Consider the following 19,969-nt stretch of genomic DNA (forward strand, 5'->3'; position numbering starts at 1 on the left):
TCCATGTCATACATGAGGGACCAATCGATAGGCAATGAAAAAACAAATGACATGCCAAGATGTTGATAAAAGATGCAAAGCGTGTGACCTAGATTTGCAATGTGGGAGTCATATTTGTCGTCGGAAGCCTAGTTCCAATGGACGAAACCATTGTATTTTCCAAAGCAGACCTACTCTATGTCACTCAGCCACATGAAAATGCCTTCATCCTAACGCTGAACATTATCGAATACGATGTGTGTCATATAGTGATTGACCAAGGAAGTTTTGTGGACCTCATACATATATCTACCTACAAGAAAATAAACCTTTTGATGCATGCATTGGAAAGTCCAAGGAGGGCTTTGTTGAGCTTCAACAGCTCAACCATATTTTCTCTCAATGACATCGTGTTTCCCATCTTCGTCCCTTCTCCATACAACGTAATCCTTGATAGACAACATGAAGGTCAAATAGACATTTACAAAGATTAGACGACATCACGACGATACTATTAGATGACGATGTTTATGATCCCTAGTATAGGCAAAGGAGAAAGGGGCTCAAGGGGGAAAAAATAGGAACTACCAAAGGATTCCAGCTTGAAATCGAACAAACGGGAGTCCTCGGCCACTGAGTTACTAATTGTCATCAATCTATTTGATGAGTCCTCTATAAAGTGTTTTTAGAGAAAATATTGTAGGAAAAGGAAAAGAATAGGTTCACTTAGCTGCTAAGGAAAAATGCAAATGTCTTAGCATGGAAACACTCCAACTTAGAGGGGATTCACCTCTCAATAGCTTGCCACCACTTGAACGTGAAGGGAGGATGGTGCTAAATTAGATAAAAATTGCGTAAATTTTATGAAGAACGACATAAGATTATTATGGAAGAAGTAGACCAATTGATTGAAGCTAAATTTATCCAAGAGGTATAATACCCGGAATAGCTAGCCAACGTTTCTATGGTCCCGAAGAAAAATAGTAAATGGTGTGTGTGCATTGACTTCATTGATCTTAATGAAGCTTGCCTGAAAAACAATTTTCTTCTCTATTGGATAGACCAAATCGTTGATGCCACAGTAGGCCATGAGCTTTTCTTCTTTTTAGACTCCTTTTTCGGGTACAATCAGATACCAATATACCTACCATATGCGGAGAAGACGACTTTTATTACTAGTCGGGGCTTACTATGTTATGATGTAATGTCGTTCAACCTTAAGAATGCTGAAGCAACCTATTAGCGATTGGTGATAAAGATATTCTAGCATTTGTTGGGACAAAACATAGAATTCTATATTGACGACATGTTGATCAAAGGTAAGTTGAAGCAGAACTACCTCCAGGACCTTGCGAATGCTTTTGCTTTACTTCGCATACATGACATGACATTGAATCTCGAAAATTGTGCATTTGGAGTGCAGGTGAGCATAATTCTTAGCTACTTGGTGACAAAGTGCGGGATAAAAGCTAGCTGACAGCAAATCAGAGCCCTACAAGAAATGCCCCCCCCCCCCTCCATTCTAGTCAAATAGGTCCAACGGCTAACAGGAAAATAGACGGCCGACAAGTTGCAACATTTCTTTGAAGTGCTCAGGAAGAAAAAGAAGTTCGAGTGGGATGAGCAATGTAATTAGGCCTTCACTGCCATCAAAAGCTATTTGGCTCTATTCCCGTTCTTAGTCTGCCATGCAAAGACAAAAAATTGTGTGTATGCTTAGTGGCTACAACTGTGGTGGTAAGTTCTTCCTTAGTTTGTTCAGATGAATAAGACACCCAACAACTAGTATACTTTGTCAACAAAACTCTCCTTGACACAAAAACTCGATACTTTAAGCTTGAAAAGGTGTCCCTAGCATTGCACACTGCGGCTAAGAAGCTTAAGCGATATTTCCAAGCGCACGCCATGTTGTCCTTATGGACCAGCTTATGTGGGTTGTGTTGCACAAGTCAGATATCTTCGATCAGCTGGTTAAGTGGGCTATCAAGTTGGGTGAGTTCGGGTTCAAGTATAGGCCACGACAAAGCCTCAAAGACTAAGTATTAGCGAATTTCATCGTCAAACTTTTAGGATATGAGAGCTTGGAAACTGAGAGCAACAAGAATAGTGAGACATGGATTATTTATGTATATGGTTTTTCGAAAATGAAATGAACTGGAGTCAGAGTTGTCCTCAAGTCCCCCGTTGGAGATGAACTATTACAATCCATCAACTTGAGTTTCCTGGCATCCATCAACGAGGTCAAATACAAAGCGATACTCATAGGGCTAAGAATGGCCCGCCAACTACAGGTAAGAAAAGTTGATGTTTGTAGTGACTCCCAGCTTGTTGTTAACCAAGTAGAATGACACTATGAAGCATATAATGAAAGAATGGCTAGATACTTAGACGTCGTAAAGAGGAAAGCCTCTTGATTCTATTTTGTAGGCTTTACATTGGTTCTTAGAGAGGAGAAATGTTTAGGTTGATGCCCTCGCCAACTTGGGTTCCTCTTCTCCGAATAAGTAGAGTTAGGCATTCCCGATCAAGCTTTTAGAATAATTTTCTTTTATGGAGATGGAGAAACGGTTAATACACTCGACACCCTTGCCAATTCCTAGTTGAACTCATATGTCGAGTACCTAAAAGATGACACGCTCCCTAAATATGAAAAAGAACCCATAGGCTCTAGGTAAAGGCCACATGCTTATGTATGATCAATGACCACTTGTATAGGTGTTCTTACGACGATCCATATCTTAACTGTGTACAGAATGATGAAGCTAAACACCTACTTGTCGAAATCCATGAAAGATAGTGTGGTAACCATAGCGGGGGACAATCTTTAGCTCATAAGATATTATCCAAGAGGTACTATTGGCCAACCATCCACAAAGACGCTGATATACATGTTGAAAAATAAGACAAGTGCCAACGCTACGTGCTGGTATATCACCTCTCGACTGAACAACTTACACCCATTGTGAGCCACTGGCTGTTCGTGCAATGAGGACCTGACATTGTTGGACTACCACCTACGATGCTTGCTCAAAAACGTTTTCTCCTAGTAGCCACAGATTACTTCTCAAAGTGGGTCAAAGCAGAGACTTATGCTACCATCAAGGACACTAAAGTATGAAATTTTGTGTGGCGAACAATTGTTTGCTGATTCAACATCCCCCCAACACTAGTACTTGGTAATTACATCCAATTCAACAATCGTATTTTCTGCCAGTTTTGCACTGACCTCAACATCAAGAACTTCTACTCTACATTACGCTTATCTCAAAACAACGGCCAAATTGAAGCCACCAACAAGACCATATTAGATTGTCTGAAAAAAAATGTTGGAGAAGGCCAAAGAAAAATGAATCGAAGAGCTCCTGGGTGTCTTATGGGCCTACCAGACAACTCAAAATAAGCTAACTGGAGAATCATCATTTTCTATAGCCTTTGGAATGGAGGCTGTCATTCCAACTGAAATTGGTCTATCCATAGAACATATAACTTTAGCAGATGTAGATGCCCATTTAGCCTCAATCGAGCTTTTTTTGGACCTAGCCAACAAAAGGTGGGATGAGGTGACCATACAGATGCCCGCTTACCACCAGCGGGTCATGGTGCAATACAACAAAAGGGTTCAGAGCTGAAAGTTTCATCTTAGGTATCTCATACTCTAGTATGTTTTTAAAAATACAAAAGAATCGAGAGATGGCAAACTTGGCCTTAATTGGGAAGAACCCTACTGAGTGACATCTGTCGGGCCTAAGGACACTTATCACTTAGAAGCATTGGATAGCAAGGCCTTTCCAAGGCCTTGGAATGTACTTCACTTAAATATTGTTGGGTAAATTTGAATACTTGAACAAAAACATCACTCTGGTTTATTTGGCCCTTGTCAGCGGGATATAATAGTTGACTATTCGGCCCTGTCAACGGGATATAATAGTTGACCTTTACATTTCATGGTGGGAATGTAATTGATTTGGACCCCAGCCTCTAGGGGTTTGGTTAGAGGTTACTAGTACTAGTAGTGTTTAGTTCCGTCCACCAGGAACAATTTGAGGCTAGCCACCCATTTGAAAAGTCTCACCTAATTAGGCATTTGATATTTGATAACCAGAGTAATGCAAATTGAATGGATTTGATTGAATCTTATGTGAAAGTATTTGAATTTGATATGAAAATGGTTGGTTGAATTTTGAATATATTAGTATCTTTGAAACTGTGATATTTGATGAAAAAAAAAATGATATCTCCTATTTGAAATGAAAATATTTGATCCATGAATTGCATTAATATTCCTTATTGGGCTGTGAGCTCATTCCCAATTGTTGAAAATTTTTCAGGTACTCTTAGTTCGGGTGAGGAGTGATGGCTAGGCTGAGGAATGGTCATCATTAGGATTTGACTTAGGATTTTATGTTGGATTTTGTTTTAACTGTTAGTTATGTTCATTTGGATCATTTGGTATTTGGAAGTTATTTGGAAATTGAATTTTGAGGATTTTAGATTTTGTTCCGCTACTCTGAACAGGTATTTGGTAATTGGTAACATCCAGTTACAATATGATTGTTTGGGTCAGGTTATACTTTAAGCCTTCGGGTTTGAGGTGTGAAATGACCGTCACGCCCTTGGAGTGGGTCTTGGGGCGTGACACATTTAATGTAATGCGCCAATCAAGTTTGGTGTCTACCATCATGGTGTCATTCCATGTGATTCTCTAAGCATTGCACCCTCCAAGCGATGCGTGTTTGGCTTATGAACCTCTACGTAGAGCTAGTAAAGAGGTTTTGTGCCCAAGTGATGCCTAACTAGCACTTTTCCTAGCGTTCTTGATGTGAAATGGGGTACAAGAGGTACCAGGCTTAATTGGTGGCCAACCCATGGGTCCACCCACTCGGTCGAGTGGCTAGTACCTCCTAGTTTAGAACCAAAGCCTTTGCCAAAAAGGTAACTAGAATTATGTGATTTGGGTAGATCTTCTTGGATGCATTGGTTCTTGGAACCAGGTCGATAAGCTTCTAACCAAAAGAGAATGGCACCACTTCACCAGATCAAATATTCCCAGGAAAAATAAAGCTCACCTAGGAGACAACCACCATGGGTCGCCCATTAGGGTAGGATGCCTAAAAAATCAAAGCTTGGATCACCTGAGGCCCCTACTTGTCGATCCGAGAAATTTGAACATATGTGGTCCCGAAGCCAACATATCGGCCTACACCTTGACTCATATGACACAGATACCAAGGGTTACGACAAGACTAATACAAGGAACGAGGGGTGACGACAAGACTGGTATGAAGAACAAGAGGCTGCGACAAGATTGATACGAGGAGCAAGTTCCGAAGCAAAGCTCTAACCTGATCTTGTTAGCAGCAAATACTGGAGGGATTAGCCATACGTTGCTTGATGCGGGTTAAAAATGGGTTACTCTTCAAATAAAAACGTGAAAGACGTTCATTTCACATATATGAAGATTATTTCATTTCTTTTAACCAACTAATTCTATTTTTCAAAATCTAAATAATTTCACTACTCCGAATAAAATATTAAAAATGAGAGTTTAATAAATAAATAAATTCTAGTTGTCTTATCTTAATTTTTATCATGATAATCTTCATAACTAGTCTATTTTTTTTAATCTTTAGTAAATAAAAAAAAATGCAAGAAACATATGCTCATATATAAATAATAATAATAATAATGATAATAATAATAATTATTATTATTATTATTATATATTTTTTTAACACATTGAGATTACATACACATCGTTTTAACATTAAATATATTTTTAAACATTATGAATTATTATCAAAGATCATAATATATAATACTCAATATGCATATCATGTTTGTTAACATCATTTTTTTATAAATTTTATAAGATTTTTTTTTTTTGAAAAAATTTAAATTAAGCACCTATTTAACATTTGAACATAATTTAAATTTGAGGTTGTTTTAAGTGAAGGTCTAGAAGCCAAATTGAAATACAAGTAAAAATATAAAGACTATTTTTGTAGTTTACCGCAATGAATATGAGATAATATAATAAAATTTAAATTTATTTTTAACGTCAATAATTAGCAAAGAAGCATGAAATTAAACTAAGGGAGTTAAATCAGACTAACATTATTTTTCAATAAGTAATATATTATGATATCATAAAAATATATTATATTAAATTAGTATAATAATTTTGAATAATGAAAATCAAAATGATTAATTAAATTTACAAATAATAAAAAAAAATCAAATAATTAGAATCTACATTTTCTTCAAATTTCATTCATAATAATTTAACATAAATCACATTAAATAGTTATTTAAAAAAGTTAATAAATAAAAAAAATAAAAAAATTAACATTCTACTTAAACCAAAAGATTATAACATTTAAATACAAAATAGATTTGTAATTAATTTTTTTAAGTAAATAATTTTAGAAGTTATATTTTAAAAAAAATGAAAAAAAATCATAAAATATTATTCCAAAATAGAAATGATAAAAATACAAAGATCATCAAACATTGGGTGAACTTATAGCCTAACACTAAGAGAAAAAAAAAATTATAAAAATAATTTTAATATTCTAAAAATGAAATGGGGAAGTCTTGTAGTTGTTGTTGTTGGTGTTGTTGTTCCCTCAAATCATTATATACATCACCCATGCAACTCACCGGCCACAAACACAATCCTGAGTCACAGCAATGGGGTAGCACCACTTCCTCATTATATCACATCCACTACAAGGCCACATCAACCTAGCCTTCCAATTCACTAAGCGCCTGATCAAAACCGGCACCCACGTCACCTTCGCCGTCTCCGTCTCTACTCATCGCCGCATGCCCAAAGGTCCAACCCTCCCCGGTTTAACCCTAGTTCCCTTCTTCGATGGCTATGATGATGGGATCAAGCTCGAAGATCATGTCCAACACTATTTGTCTGAGATCAAGCATTGCGGATCAGAAACCCTTAGGCAGATCATTGCAATAAGAGATGACCAAGGCCGACCAGTTACTTGCTTAGTGCACACCATTCTCTTTGCTTGGGCGGCAGAGCTGGCGCGTAGCCTTCAACTTCTGTCTGCGCTACTTTGGATTCAGAGCGCCACTGTTTTTATAATTTATCATCATTACTTCGATGGCTGATTCGTCCCCATTGTAGTTGTGCCATTTGATTCTGGCTCAGACGGGTGTTATCAATAAAGTTTATAAAACCTAAATCACCTCACACTAGGGTAGCATAGCTAACATAGTATAGTAGCTCTAGAATCGTCCACAGGGATGGGTTTTCATCGTACAGTTGACTTTAGTGAAGGAAATAAAATGGTGCTTTTCCTTATGAAAATTAGCTTTTAAAGAAAATGGAATTGTGGTTGCAAAGATTGATTTTAAGTTAAGGAAAAAAATAATAAGTGAAGTTAACTACAAAGAAAAGGTCTCTTGGAGTTTTAGGTCACTAGGATTGGGTTCCTTAAGCAAAGGGGGAGATTCCAGATCTTCTCCTCGCGTTGGGGACAATAACATAAAGGATGGTTATCTCCTGAACCGGTTTTGTATTTGGCAATTAAGATTTGATCCAAAGGATTCATGAAAAATGGTAATTGCTTCCCATTAATGGCTCCAAACACTAAAGACCCTCACCTTGAACCACCTTCCAATGGCTTGTAAATGATAACTAATAGAAATCCATGGATCTAGCAATAAGCATCCATAGAATCCGAAAAGCTTACCAAGTATTGGCCATTCAAGGTGATTTTATGGGATTTAAAGCTAAAACTTGAAATAAAAACCATTAATGGTTAACAACTACTTTTCTTTAAAGCAAGGATAACTCCCACCTTTGCATTCAGGTCCTTCACCTAGCTTCCATCACTCCAAGAAATGTAAAATCTAGCCACTCATCCCCTGAGAATTCATCCTTAAAGGTTGCTTGGCTAGAAAGAAAAGTGAAAACAAAATGAGAAGGTAAGGCAAAGTAAAAAAGCTCTATATATTTCTTACTATGGGGAATTTACAAGTGTTTTATGAAAAAAAACATCACCTATCTCTCTCTGTCTGTCTCCTTATATATATGCTACCTAAAAGATATATAAAAAGATATAAAAGAAAATATCTAGGTTGGTTACAAGGAGAAACTAGGAAATTACACAAAATATCTGAAGATAAAAATCTAACGGAGTCGGTGCACAGGAAGATTTCGCATACCATACGAAATTCGCATGGTGTGCGATATTCTTTGGCAGCCTCTTGTGGTTTTGCATGGTGTGCGAAATTTCGTACAAGCATGCGAAAATGCTGGTTGTTGGATTTCTTCCTTTGGTGTTCTTCCTTTCATCTCTAATTGGCTTGGCAACCTATTGCCAAGCTTGGCAAAGGCCATGAAGTGCTCCAAAGCTTGGATTCTTCATGTATTTGAGCTTCAACTTGCATTGTCATGGATTTGAGCTACCAAAAACACCAAAACTTGCCTAAAACTGATTAGTAACCCTTGCTAGGTTCCTTAATGTGCCAATTGAGTTAAAATGTATTAACTACTACTCAAAAGTGTTTAAAACAGTTAGTTTTAAGCTATAAAAGAGTACTTTTTGAGTAGTAATCAATGGCTATGGTGATGTGGTTAGAAACTGCAGCAATGAGGGTTCAGATCCAATTGAGTTACCGGGGCTTCCAATGTTGCTGTCTAGCCGTGATATTCTGTCCTTTTTACTCTCTTCAAACATATATGCTTCATGGATTCCCACATTTCAAGAGGACATGGAGGCACTAAGGCAGGAGACGAACCCCAAAGTGCTGGTGAACACCTTCAACGCACTGGAGACCGAGGCGCTACGAGCTGTGGATAAGGTTAAATTGATTGGAATTGGACCTTTGGTCCCATCTGCTTTCTTGGATGCCAACGATCCATCTGATTCTTCTTTTGGAGGAGATATTTCCAAGATCCGAGTGACTGCATCGATTGGTTGAACTCTAAGCCCAAGTCATCAGTCGTTTATGTGTCGTTTGGGACACTTTGTGTTCTGTCAAAGCAACAAATGGAGAAGATTGCATGTGCTTTGCTACACAGCGGCAGGCCTTTCTTGTGGGTCATAAGATCAGCACCCGGAAACGGAGAAGTGGAAGAAGAGAAGCTGAGTAGCAGAGAAGAGTTGGAAGAGAAAGGGATGATAGTGGCTTGGTGTCCTCAGTTGGATGTTTTGTCACATCCATCATTGGGATGTTTCATTCACATTGTGGGTGGAACTCAACGTTTGAGTGCCTGGCTTCTGGGGTTCCAGTTGTAGCATTTCCACAATGGACAGATCAAGGGACCAACGGGAAGCTAATTGAAGATGTGTGGAAGACAGGCGTTCTGGTGACAGCGAATGAGGAGGGAATAGTTGAAGGCGAGGAGATCAAGAGGTGCTTGGAAGTCGTCATGGGAGGTGGAGAAAGAGGGGAAGAATTGAGAAGGAATGCTGGGAAATGGAAGGATTTGGCAAGGGAAGCTGTGAAAGATGGTGGATCTTCCGACAACAATCTGAAGGCTTTTTTGGATGAATTGGGAGGAGGCAGTACTCTTTGATGAAAGTTAACTCGTGTTGATATGAAGTTGTACGACTTACTTTATGCTGTTTTATGGCTTTCCTAAACGCTTAGAGTGCTTGCTTTGGTCCCAATTAGCATGGGGCGATCACATTCAAATAAAAGACATTTGTACTCTGAACCATGTCCTAGGTGCGAGTGTAACTGCTTCTGGAAAAAAGAGAAATTTCAAATTTGTGATCTCCAGCCCATGAACTAAAAGATCTCTCTCTCAGCCATTTGCTTGGCTTAATCAATTGATTTTGAAATAAAATCCATATTTATTTTTCTATACTGTGGATGATTTAGAATCGTTTGATACAAGATGGTTTTTTTTTTTTTTTTTTGGAAAAAAAAAATTCTAATGTTTGAAATTTTTTTATTAAAAAGGTTGTTTTCAAATATTAGAAAAAAAAAATATTTCTTAAAATTAATTACTTACAAACAAATACTTGAAATGCGCCTATTCAAAGTGTTTTTAGTGAAAATATTTTTCCAAACATGTTTCTAATTAAGAGTCACCTATGAAGTGTTTTTTTTAGAAAATATTATAAGTAATTTTTTAATACTACAAATGATTTTTTAAAATTTTAAAAATGTTTTTCAAATTTTATGAAATGCCTAATATTTTTCAAAAACACTTATTAGAATAAAAATACTTTATAGAATCATTGTCAAACATACTCGTGCATTTGATAACAATCCTAGAAAACATTTTTGTTTTCTCCAATATATGATCAAAAGATAAAAATTTTCAAGTATTAAATTAGAAACACTTGTTAGAATCACTATTATAAAGAATCTTAATCTCTTACCCGTAGTTAAATTGTAATCCAACCATTAATATTATATTATAAATATATAATTTATGAACTATTATAATTAAAAATACTGGGAAGAAGTTAAAATTATGACTAAATAATTTAAAATTTTAAAATATTTTCTTATTTTATATTTAATATTATTATATTAAATATAAAACAAAAATGCATTAATATTTCAGTATTTTATTTTCACTATTATTATACTTTTTATAAAATATGAATGTGTTAATATTTTTATTTCATTAAATAGGAGAATTATTATATTTAATTATTTAGAAGAAATATCATATATTATTAAAGAGTGAAATAAAATTTTATAATTTATTTTATTCACACTTCATTAGCATTTTATTATTATTCATTTGAATTTCATTTGTATTATAATTTTATCGTATTTACTTTTAGTACAACTAAAGAGTAATTTTTCAGTGGCATAGAGGAAGGCTATGGATAATTTTTTATGGCTCCAATGTGACTTTAAACTATACATATCATTCATTGACTAATCTTCTACATACCTAATTAATTTGAGAGATTTAATAATTTTATTAAAAATTTTGGTAGAAAATTCTACAAAGAAGTTGGATCTTTATCATGTATTAAACACTAAAAAGTAGAAGAACATAAATAATAAAAATTTTAATAATTCTTTTGTTTAAAAAGGAGTACTCACAATCAAGTTAGAATAATAAAAATTTGGTTTGTAAGTTAGAATGGGAGAAGTATTAGTAATGTCAAACAGTAACGTGAGTGAGAGGAAGATGCATGCGACCTTTAATTTATTTAAATAAGAAATTAATCTGAAAATTAAGATACTTTTGTTTTAATTATTATTATTATTATTATTGTGTAAATTAACAAATACAATCCGTTAATGTGCTTTACTATTTTCTTGTTTACCACTTCTTGTCGCTGAAGGAGAGGGAGGGTGGGTTGGAAACCCTGGCATTAAGATGGCCATTTGTTTTTTGACAACATATTGGCATATATATTATCTCTATTTAGGCCCTATTTGGTAATTATTCTTTAAAATAGTTCTAAAAAAATAATTTTTAAGAATAGTTTTTATAAACTGTTATATGATGTTTTATAAAACAAAAGTCTATTTGGGAATATAAAATATTTCTAATTTATTTTTAATATTTTTAAATATGTTTTAAAAATAATTTTTATATCTAGAGCTTTATTTTTAATCATTATACGTGTTTGTATAATTATTTTTTTAAAATAGCTCTAAAAAAAAGTGAAAACTAAAAACAATTAAAAGATGTTATCTGAAAACACCCTATTTTCTGTTCTTGACAATAGAAAATAGAAAACAATTTTTGGCTTACCAAAGCCACCTATTTACTCAATTCTTATCTCTTGTACTCAACAAATGTAACCTTCATTTGTTGAGAAAACAGAAAAGGTCTTCTTCTGTTTGTTTTGCTTGTTGCATGAGAAAATTCATAAGTTTCCACTTTTTCCTTCAACCTCTTCATATACAACACCGTTAGAACAAATACATTCTGATTTATGAGGCCCAACTTAGTACCCTCTTTGAATGGATATCAATATCATATTCACTTTGTTGATGCCTACTTTTAGCTTACATAGATTTACATGCTGAAACAAAAAGTCTAAAGCATTTCAATCCTTTCTTCCCTTCAAGTCTCAAGTTGAACTTCAACTAGGATACAAAATGGCATTATCCACAAAACCTCATGTCCCTACACTCATCAACAAAATAGGCGTAAACATATCATTGAACAAAGACTTACCCTCCTAGCATAAGACTCTTTTACCTTTCAAATACTGGGATGGGGCCTTTCACACCTGTGTTTTTGTTACCAATAGATTACCCACCCTGATTCGGAAAAACATAACCCCACTTGAACTACTTTTTTGCATAAAACCAGCTAACTCCCAGCTAAAGGTATTTAGTTATACTTGTTATTGTTAGTCTAAGATTTAAACACTTATGCAGAATATATATTTTGGGTTGCTGGAACACACGTTTTATTGATGAAGATTGTTGAATTTATACATGAGTTTGTAACTGAAATGACATTAGAATAGCAAAAAATCATGCTACTAGATAATGAGCAACTACTTCCAATAAAATAAAAACCAAATAACCAAATCTTGACCAAATAAAAAACAAGAAAACATTTGGATGTTGGAGATTTTGTTAAGGACTTCAACTGCAATATTTAACTTCAAAATTCAAATTCCAGCAAATACTAAGTCAAAATTCAACACTCTTCGTTGACTTAGTAGATGCAAACTCCAAGTCTTCCACGTAGAAACTCAAACCAAATTTCGAAAGGGGTCTGCTTCTTTAATGCTTTTGTTGGGAATTTGTTCAACAAATATACTATTGTACTTGCAGCTTTAACCTAAAATTTTTTAAGTAGATTTTTTTCATGCAAAAGGCATCTTGTCATCTCCAAAATCGTTCTATTTTTCCTCTTCACGACTCCATTTTGTTGTGGATTATATGGTGTAGTGAACTGGTGAACGATGCCTGTATTTCCTTTCAAGGATGGCGTCTTTTGAGGTCCACCAACATCAGTATGCACCAGTTGCAATTTTTGGGTTGCTCTCCAGGATGTTTTTTTTTTGGAAAGGAAAGTTTAGTTTGCTTCCCATATTGACAAGTAGCACTTATAGGAAGATCTTTTTTTAAGTCAGGATGTCCTTCGGCTATTTGATTTTTCTTCATGTAGAGCACAACATCATGATGAAAGTGCCTGAGCCTTCTGTGCCAAAGCATTGTTGTGCTATCTTGTTGTAAAACAGCAGCATGCTTGTCTTCTAATAAATTCAAGGCAAAACTCTTGCCCTTCATTTTTATATCAAACAACTCTTTGCCTTCAGCATCCTTGATAATGCAATTCCTATCTTCAAAATAAACTTTAAATCCTTTCTCAATGAGTTGTCCAACACTAAGTAAGTTTTGGTCAATATCAGGCACAAACAAAACATCATAAATGAGTTTCAAACTTGTTTGGCTTTTGATAGCAACCGTTCATTTGCCCTTCACTGGAATATACTCACCATTTCCAATTCTGACTTTAGAAATAGTTGTTCTATCAAGTTCTCTAAAGATATCTTGATTATTTGTCATGTGGTTTGTACAACCACTATCTAAAAGCCAACTTTCACAGGTGCTTTTATTAGCAAAACACGTTGCTGCAAATAATTGCTCCTCCTGACAATAGTCAACTGCTGCACTAGTTTCTTTCTGCTATTGATTTTTGCAAATCCTCTCCACATGTCCTTGTTTACCACACTTGTTACATTTCACATCTGGTCTCCACCAACATTTTTGTGGAGAATGATATGTCTTCTTGCAATGAGGACAAGGTGGAAAAAATCCATTTTTTTGGTTGTTGTTGCTTGGCTTGTTGTTGTTCATCTTGCCATTTTTATGGCATGCATTTTTCTGCATTCTTGCTTGAAATGCTCATTCTACAGTATCTCCTTGTCTCATGAGTCTTCTTTGTTCTGCAACCTCCAAGGAATGTAATAATTCTATCAAGCTAGTAGTTGACAAATCCTTTGAATTCTCCAAAGAGGAAATTGTAGCTTCATATTTCTCAGGAAGTGTAACCAATATCTTTTGAACAATCTTCTCATTGGAAAATTCTTTTCCAAGCAGCCTAACTTTGTTTGCTATTGAAAGAAGTTGTGCACCATAGTCTTTAATAGCATCAGACTCCATCATTTTCTTCATTTCAAATTCTCGAATCAAGTTCATCACCTTCATGTTCTTGATTCTTTCATCTCCTTTGTATTCCTCCTTGAGATACTCCCAAATTTCTGCAACTGAATCAATGCTCATGATTTTTATGAGAATTGATGGTGAAACTACAACAAACAAGCAAGCCTTCGCTTTAGCCTTTCTTGTATTTCTTTCTTTATACAACTTCATTTGAGCCACACTTGGATTGGCTACCAGGGGAAGAACTTCATAATTTTCTTCCACTGCTTCCCAAACATCAAGTGCTTGTAGATGAACTATCATTCTAACAGCCCAAATTTCATAATTGTCTCCATCAAGAATTGATGGTGCAGCTGTGAGACTTGACTCCTCCATTGCTAGATGATTATAGAAGGTGTTTGGGTTCACTCGTGGTGTTTTGGGTTCACTCACCTCACGGGTTTTTAGGTGTTTAGGCACTCTCAAGGTATTCAGACTTACTCAACTCACTAGCCCCTCAAGATAACTTCAGCTCTGATACCACAATGTTGGTCTAAGATTTAAACACTTATGCAGAATATATATTTTAGGTTGCTGGAACACACGTTTTATTGATGAAGAGTGTTGAATTTATACATGAGTTTGTAACTGAAATGACATTAGAATAGTAGAAAATCAAGCTACTAGATAATGAGCAACTACTTCCTATAAAATAGAAACCAAATAACCAAATCTTGACCAAATAAAAAATAAGAAAATATTTGGATGTTGTAGATTTTGTTAAGGACTCCAGTTGCAATATTTAACTTCAAAATTCAACAGTTATCCTAATCTACAGCTTCACAACAAAAACAAGCTTTAATGCCACTCCATTCCCTGCACATTTCTTGGCTATAGTCTAAACCACAAGAGCTACAAATGTCTCAGCCCTGATGGTTGTATCTTTATCTCTCGGGATGTTATTTTTGATAAATTCACCTTCCCTTTTGCACAATAAGCATCTCCATCTTCCCCCATTTCACGATCTCCCTCCCCACTTCCTTCATTCTCGTTAATGGTTTTCCCCACTTCTTCTTCTTACCTGGCTCCTTCACAAGTACCCCCTTCCTCATTTGTCAGTCCAATTTCCAAATCACCCTACCTTACTCACGCCTCTCTGCCTGACCTCTCATTATATGTTCAACTCCCACTTCCACCCCCTACTTAGCCTCTTTCTACTACCCATCACATGACCACACACTCCAAGTTTGACATCTTTAAACCAAGGACTTTACTATCTCAACCATACCAACTTCGGTCATTGAAGCACTCCAACTTAGTCATTGGAAACAGGCCATGAGTGAATATCACAATGTTGTTACATTGTTGTTCGAAATTTCATGGCTCTAATCTCTTCTTCGAGAACTCCACATTACTTCCTCAACATAGTTCACCTTTTAGTAAATCCATATCTATCATGTTCCCTCATGCGCTCAACTTGTAGACCTCTTCACCTAAGCTATTCCCTAGCTCTCAGTTCCTTAGCATGCGAGACAAACTCAGTGTCACACAAGGTCCCTACTCAGTTTGAGGGGGCTGTTAGAGAGGATTCATTCAGCTACAACTGTTACAGTTGTTGATTACTTAAGCTATAGCTTAGTTAGTTCTCTTTTTGTTATTAAAAACTCTTCAAGTAATTACAGGTGACTTACTATTGAAAGAACTATGTTTTCTATAGAATAATAATAAGATGAAAAACATAGAAGGTATTGGTAATATTCCTTCTTTCTTTTCTGATTTTTCTCTTTCTTTCAAACACTATCTATTTATTTTGATACCACATTTTGATGTCAAATTGCAAACCAACATGGGGGTACAAACGATAGTGGCTTGAGGTCTACCGATTGCTCACCACATTTGGTTAGAGTAGTTGATTTCAAAATCAAACAGTCAGATCCCATTATGAAGAATAATCTGACTCGGCGGTGAATTTCATTATTTAATAAATATTCAAATCTTATTTAAAGACATCTAAAAAATTTAAAAAACTCTCTCCACTTAGGAAAAAAACAATAAATAAATAAATAAACATAAACTTGAACACACTGATCTAGATGCACTGGCTAGGAGCTTTTTGTATCCCAGAAAAGATACTTTTCATGAACGAATCTAGATGCACTGACTAGTTACAATTTTTGTCCAACTTCATCCACAAAAGCCTTGAGATTATTGTCCGAAATTCCACCATTCTTCATAGCTTCCCTCGCCAACTCCTTCCATTTCTCAGCATTCCTTCTCAATCCTTCTGCTCTTTCTCCATCTCCCATAACAATTTCCAAGCACATCTTTATCTCATCACGTTCAACCGTTCCTTCTTCATTCGCCCACACCCGAATGCCAGTTTTCCACATGTCCGTGATCAGCTTTGCGTTGGTGGCTTGATCCGTCCCTTGGGGAAATGCCACAACCGGAACCCCACAAACCATGCTCTCCAAGGTTGAATTCCACCCACAGTGCGTCACAAAACATCCCAATGATGGATGGGTCAAAACCTCCAATTGGGAACACCAAGGTACTATCATCCCTCTCTGTTCCAATTCTTCTCTGCAACCCAGCATTTCTTCATCTTTCACTTCTCCCTTATCGGGTTCTCTTATGACCCACAAAAAAGGTCGGTCACTATTTAGCAGACCACAGGCAATCTCCTCCATTTGCGGCTTTGACAAAATAGCTAAGCTCCCAAAGGATATGTAAATGACTGATGATTTGGGCTTGGAGTTCAACCATTCTATGTAGTCAGTGGAACCTTGAAATAGGTCCCCTCCGAAAGAAATATCAGTTGGATCTTTTGCATCCAAGAAAGCAGATGGGATCAAGGGGCCAATTCCAATCAATTTAAGCTTGTCCAAGGCCCGCAAAGCCTTGGGCTCTAATGCATCAAAGGTGTTTAGCAGTACTTTAGGGTTTTCATCTTGGCTAAGTGCTTCGAAATTCTTTTGAAACGATTCGAGAACAAAAGTCAATTTATTTGAAGACAGTAGAAAAGAGGGAAGGTCTCGGCTAGTGAACAGTGGCTCCAGTCCTGGAAGCTCAATGGACGATGAGGGATCAATGCTTTTATTTCTAACTTCATCACCATAACCATTGAAGTAATAGTAGTAGATGTCAAACACTGTGGTCGCTTGATTCCAGAAATAAGCAGATAAAACCTGAACCCTACGTGCCACCTCTTGCGCCCAATCAAAGATCATGGTGTACACTATGCAAGCAACGGGCCGACCTTGGTCAGCACATTCCAGCACGAGCTCAGTGAGCTTTAGCGTTCCTTGGCGCTTAATCTCTGACAGAACGTGATGTAAATTGTCTTTGTTTTCACACCCATCGTCGTAGCCATCAGAGAAGGGGGCGAAGGATAATCCACAAACAGACAGCGGTTTGACCATGCGGCGTTGGGCATAGACGGTAGTGACAAAGGTGACCTGAGCACCGATTTGTATTAGCCGCTTGGCCAACCGGAGAGTTGGATTGATGTGGCCTTGCGCTGGATAGCTGACAAGGAGGAAGTGAGGAGGAGCCATGGCCATTACTCCTCCCTTTTGTTTATAAAGGCATCATTTCATTGCAAAGCTTGGAGATTGTGAGATTTAGATGAGTTAATTTCACTCAAAATTGAATTTTATAATTTTAAAATAAATGATATTAATGTTTTAGCTCATTTTTTTTTTTTCCCTTCAAAATTTGCCTCTTCTTAATTATCAATTTAGTTTTGATATTTTTCTCAAAAGCAAATTTGAATTGAATATATAATTGATGGGTGGCGGTGGAAAAGGATTATTTCCAACTAGCTGTCATGTACATTGAAGGAAAAAGCTATGGGCCAAAACGATGTTGACCAAAACAGGGTCTCTACATTCATTGGGTGGAGATGAGTTTGGATTCACAAAGCATTAAATTTATAGTGTAATTTCCACCATCAAGGGACTTTTTTATTTCCCAATAAAATTGAAAAAAAAAAGAAGGAAAAAAGGGCAACTGATGAGAGAATTTGGAAAAAAAAAAAAAAGGAAGAAGAAGCCATTTTTCCATTTTTATTTAGTTGACTTCCCTTAAAGTACAGCCAACATTTGTGTTTACACGTAGAAATAATATTGGAAATGTTGATATGGAGACAAGGATGAGGTAGTTGCCATGAAGCATTCAAAAACAAAGGCATTGGTAGCAGGAAAAAGGCCAGGAATAATCAATGGGTATGCTATTATTGAAGAGTGTTTGTTAAGATTCCTTCTAATTTGGATTACTTCCATTTCACATATAGATGGGTCTTCCTTTCCAAAATTTCCATTTTTAAGTGCTTATTTATCACATGCAACCATTTCCTTTATAGATAATAAAAATAAAAGTATAAAGTGTTACAAACTTTTATATTATGTATATGGCACGAAGAGGGTGTTTGGTCTTTTTTTTTTTTTTTGTTTAAAATAATTTACTTTTGGTTGTTTTTCTATTTTTTTTTTATGATTTATTATAAGTTTTTAGATGAATAAAAAACTAAAATATTTGGTTTTTTCTAAATAAAAAAATAATATGTTGATTTTTTAACGCTTAATAAAAATAAAATATTAAAAAAATAAAAAACGCAATACTTAACACTAATAAACACCATTTAATTTAAAGTTCTATTTAAAATTAAGTAAAAAAAAAAAAAAACACCATATAATTATTCAAAGTAGTTGATATAATTGCTTATTTGATTTGATTAATGATGAAATTTTATTTTCTATTTCATAATACAAATATTTTACTGTGACATTTTAAAAATAAATTAATTATTTTGTAAAATTAATAGCAATTTTTCTTTTTTTTTTTTTTTTTTTTTTCATATGTTAGGCAAAAGAAATGTCTTCATACAATTGATTGAGAACTGATTCAGCCTTAGTCAATGCTATATAGAATCTATTTTTGTTAAATTAATGTAGAAGTCTAGGTTTTTTTTCCCTTTTTTTTTATATATTTTAAAATTATAGATATTTAATTAATTATTAACCTAGAAAAGCATTTTAGAGAGGATGTGAAGACAAAGTAACACTAATTACAGACATTATTAATCCATACCACCACTCATTGTACAGGTGCTCATCTTTATGGTAGGGACCTACTAAGTTTTGAAATCCCATTATTCCACCATGTACAGAAGAAATTATTAAAAAATATATATATATATATATATAAAGTAATTTTTTTTAATATTGATTTTTTTTTCTGTATGAAATAATTTAGTAAAAATTACAATTCCATAAAAAATAAGCATAAAAATTTTATATTTGAATGCCTCTTTAACAACTTTATTTTAATTTATTTATTTATTTTCAACTATTCCATATAATTGTAAGTAATATTATCTCAATTATTTCTTTTAATTGTATTAAAAAAAAAGATAAATGGAAAAATAGAAATATTTCCTTTCTCTTGGGTACATGGAGCTAAGGTAGTAGGTTTCTTTCCTTTTCCTTTTCCTTTTTATTTTGCTTTTATTTGTTCTTTAATTTGATGAGCCTTTCCAACATGTTTCATTAGTGGAAAAGGTCAGGCTGGGTAGGAAAGGCAACGGGGCCGATTCGGGATAGGTCGCTCCCATCTCAACTCCGTCCCATTTATTCAAAACAAATCACATCCCCAACCCATTTAAAAAACTAAACAGGGCAGGGCGGGGCGGGTATGATAAATTCCCATACCCGCCCTGCCTAGTTTAACTTTTTTTTTTTTTAATTCATAATTGAAACCGGCGAGAGAGGGCTTACTTTCTAAACAGAACTGTGATCAAGAACCACTGGAACTCGACTTTGAAGAGGAAGTTCATGGCGGAGCTCGAAAAAGTGTCGACGCCTGTGCCGGTTGATAACGAAGGATCGCGGCCTGAGAAGAGGCAATCGAGCGGTGGCGGCCCCTCGATGGT

At 35.3% G+C, this 19,969-nt stretch overlaps 2 protein-coding genes and 1 pseudogene across 2 annotated transcripts; 1 reads left to right on the forward strand and 2 right to left on the reverse strand.

Annotated features, from left to right (window-relative positions):
- Window positions 1–1,202: 1,202 nt before the first annotated feature.
- Window positions 1,203–9,526, forward strand: LOC117915233 (annotated as a pseudogene).
- A 4,274-nt stretch (window positions 9,527–13,800) lies between these two features.
- LOC117915234 lies at window positions 13,801–14,433 on the reverse strand. Its single transcript, XM_034830795.1, has one exon. It carries the CDS (start codon window positions 14,431–14,433, stop codon window positions 13,801–13,803), a length of 633 nt encoding a protein of 210 aa, XP_034686686.1.
- Window positions 14,434–16,202: 1,769 nt separating this feature from the next.
- Window positions 16,203–17,600, reverse strand: LOC117915235 (crocetin glucosyltransferase, chloroplastic-like). Its single transcript, XM_034830796.1, has one exon. It carries the CDS (start codon window positions 17,598–17,600, stop codon window positions 16,203–16,205), a length of 1,398 nt encoding a protein of 465 aa, XP_034686687.1.
- Window positions 17,601–19,969: the final 2,369 nt, after the last annotated feature.

The sequence above is a fragment of the Vitis riparia genome, chromosome 5, assembly GCF_004353265.1.
Source record: "Vitis riparia cultivar Riparia Gloire de Montpellier isolate 1030 chromosome 5, EGFV_Vit.rip_1.0, whole genome shotgun sequence".
In the NCBI taxonomy this organism is placed as follows: domain Eukaryota; kingdom Viridiplantae; phylum Streptophyta; class Magnoliopsida; order Vitales; family Vitaceae; genus Vitis; species Vitis riparia.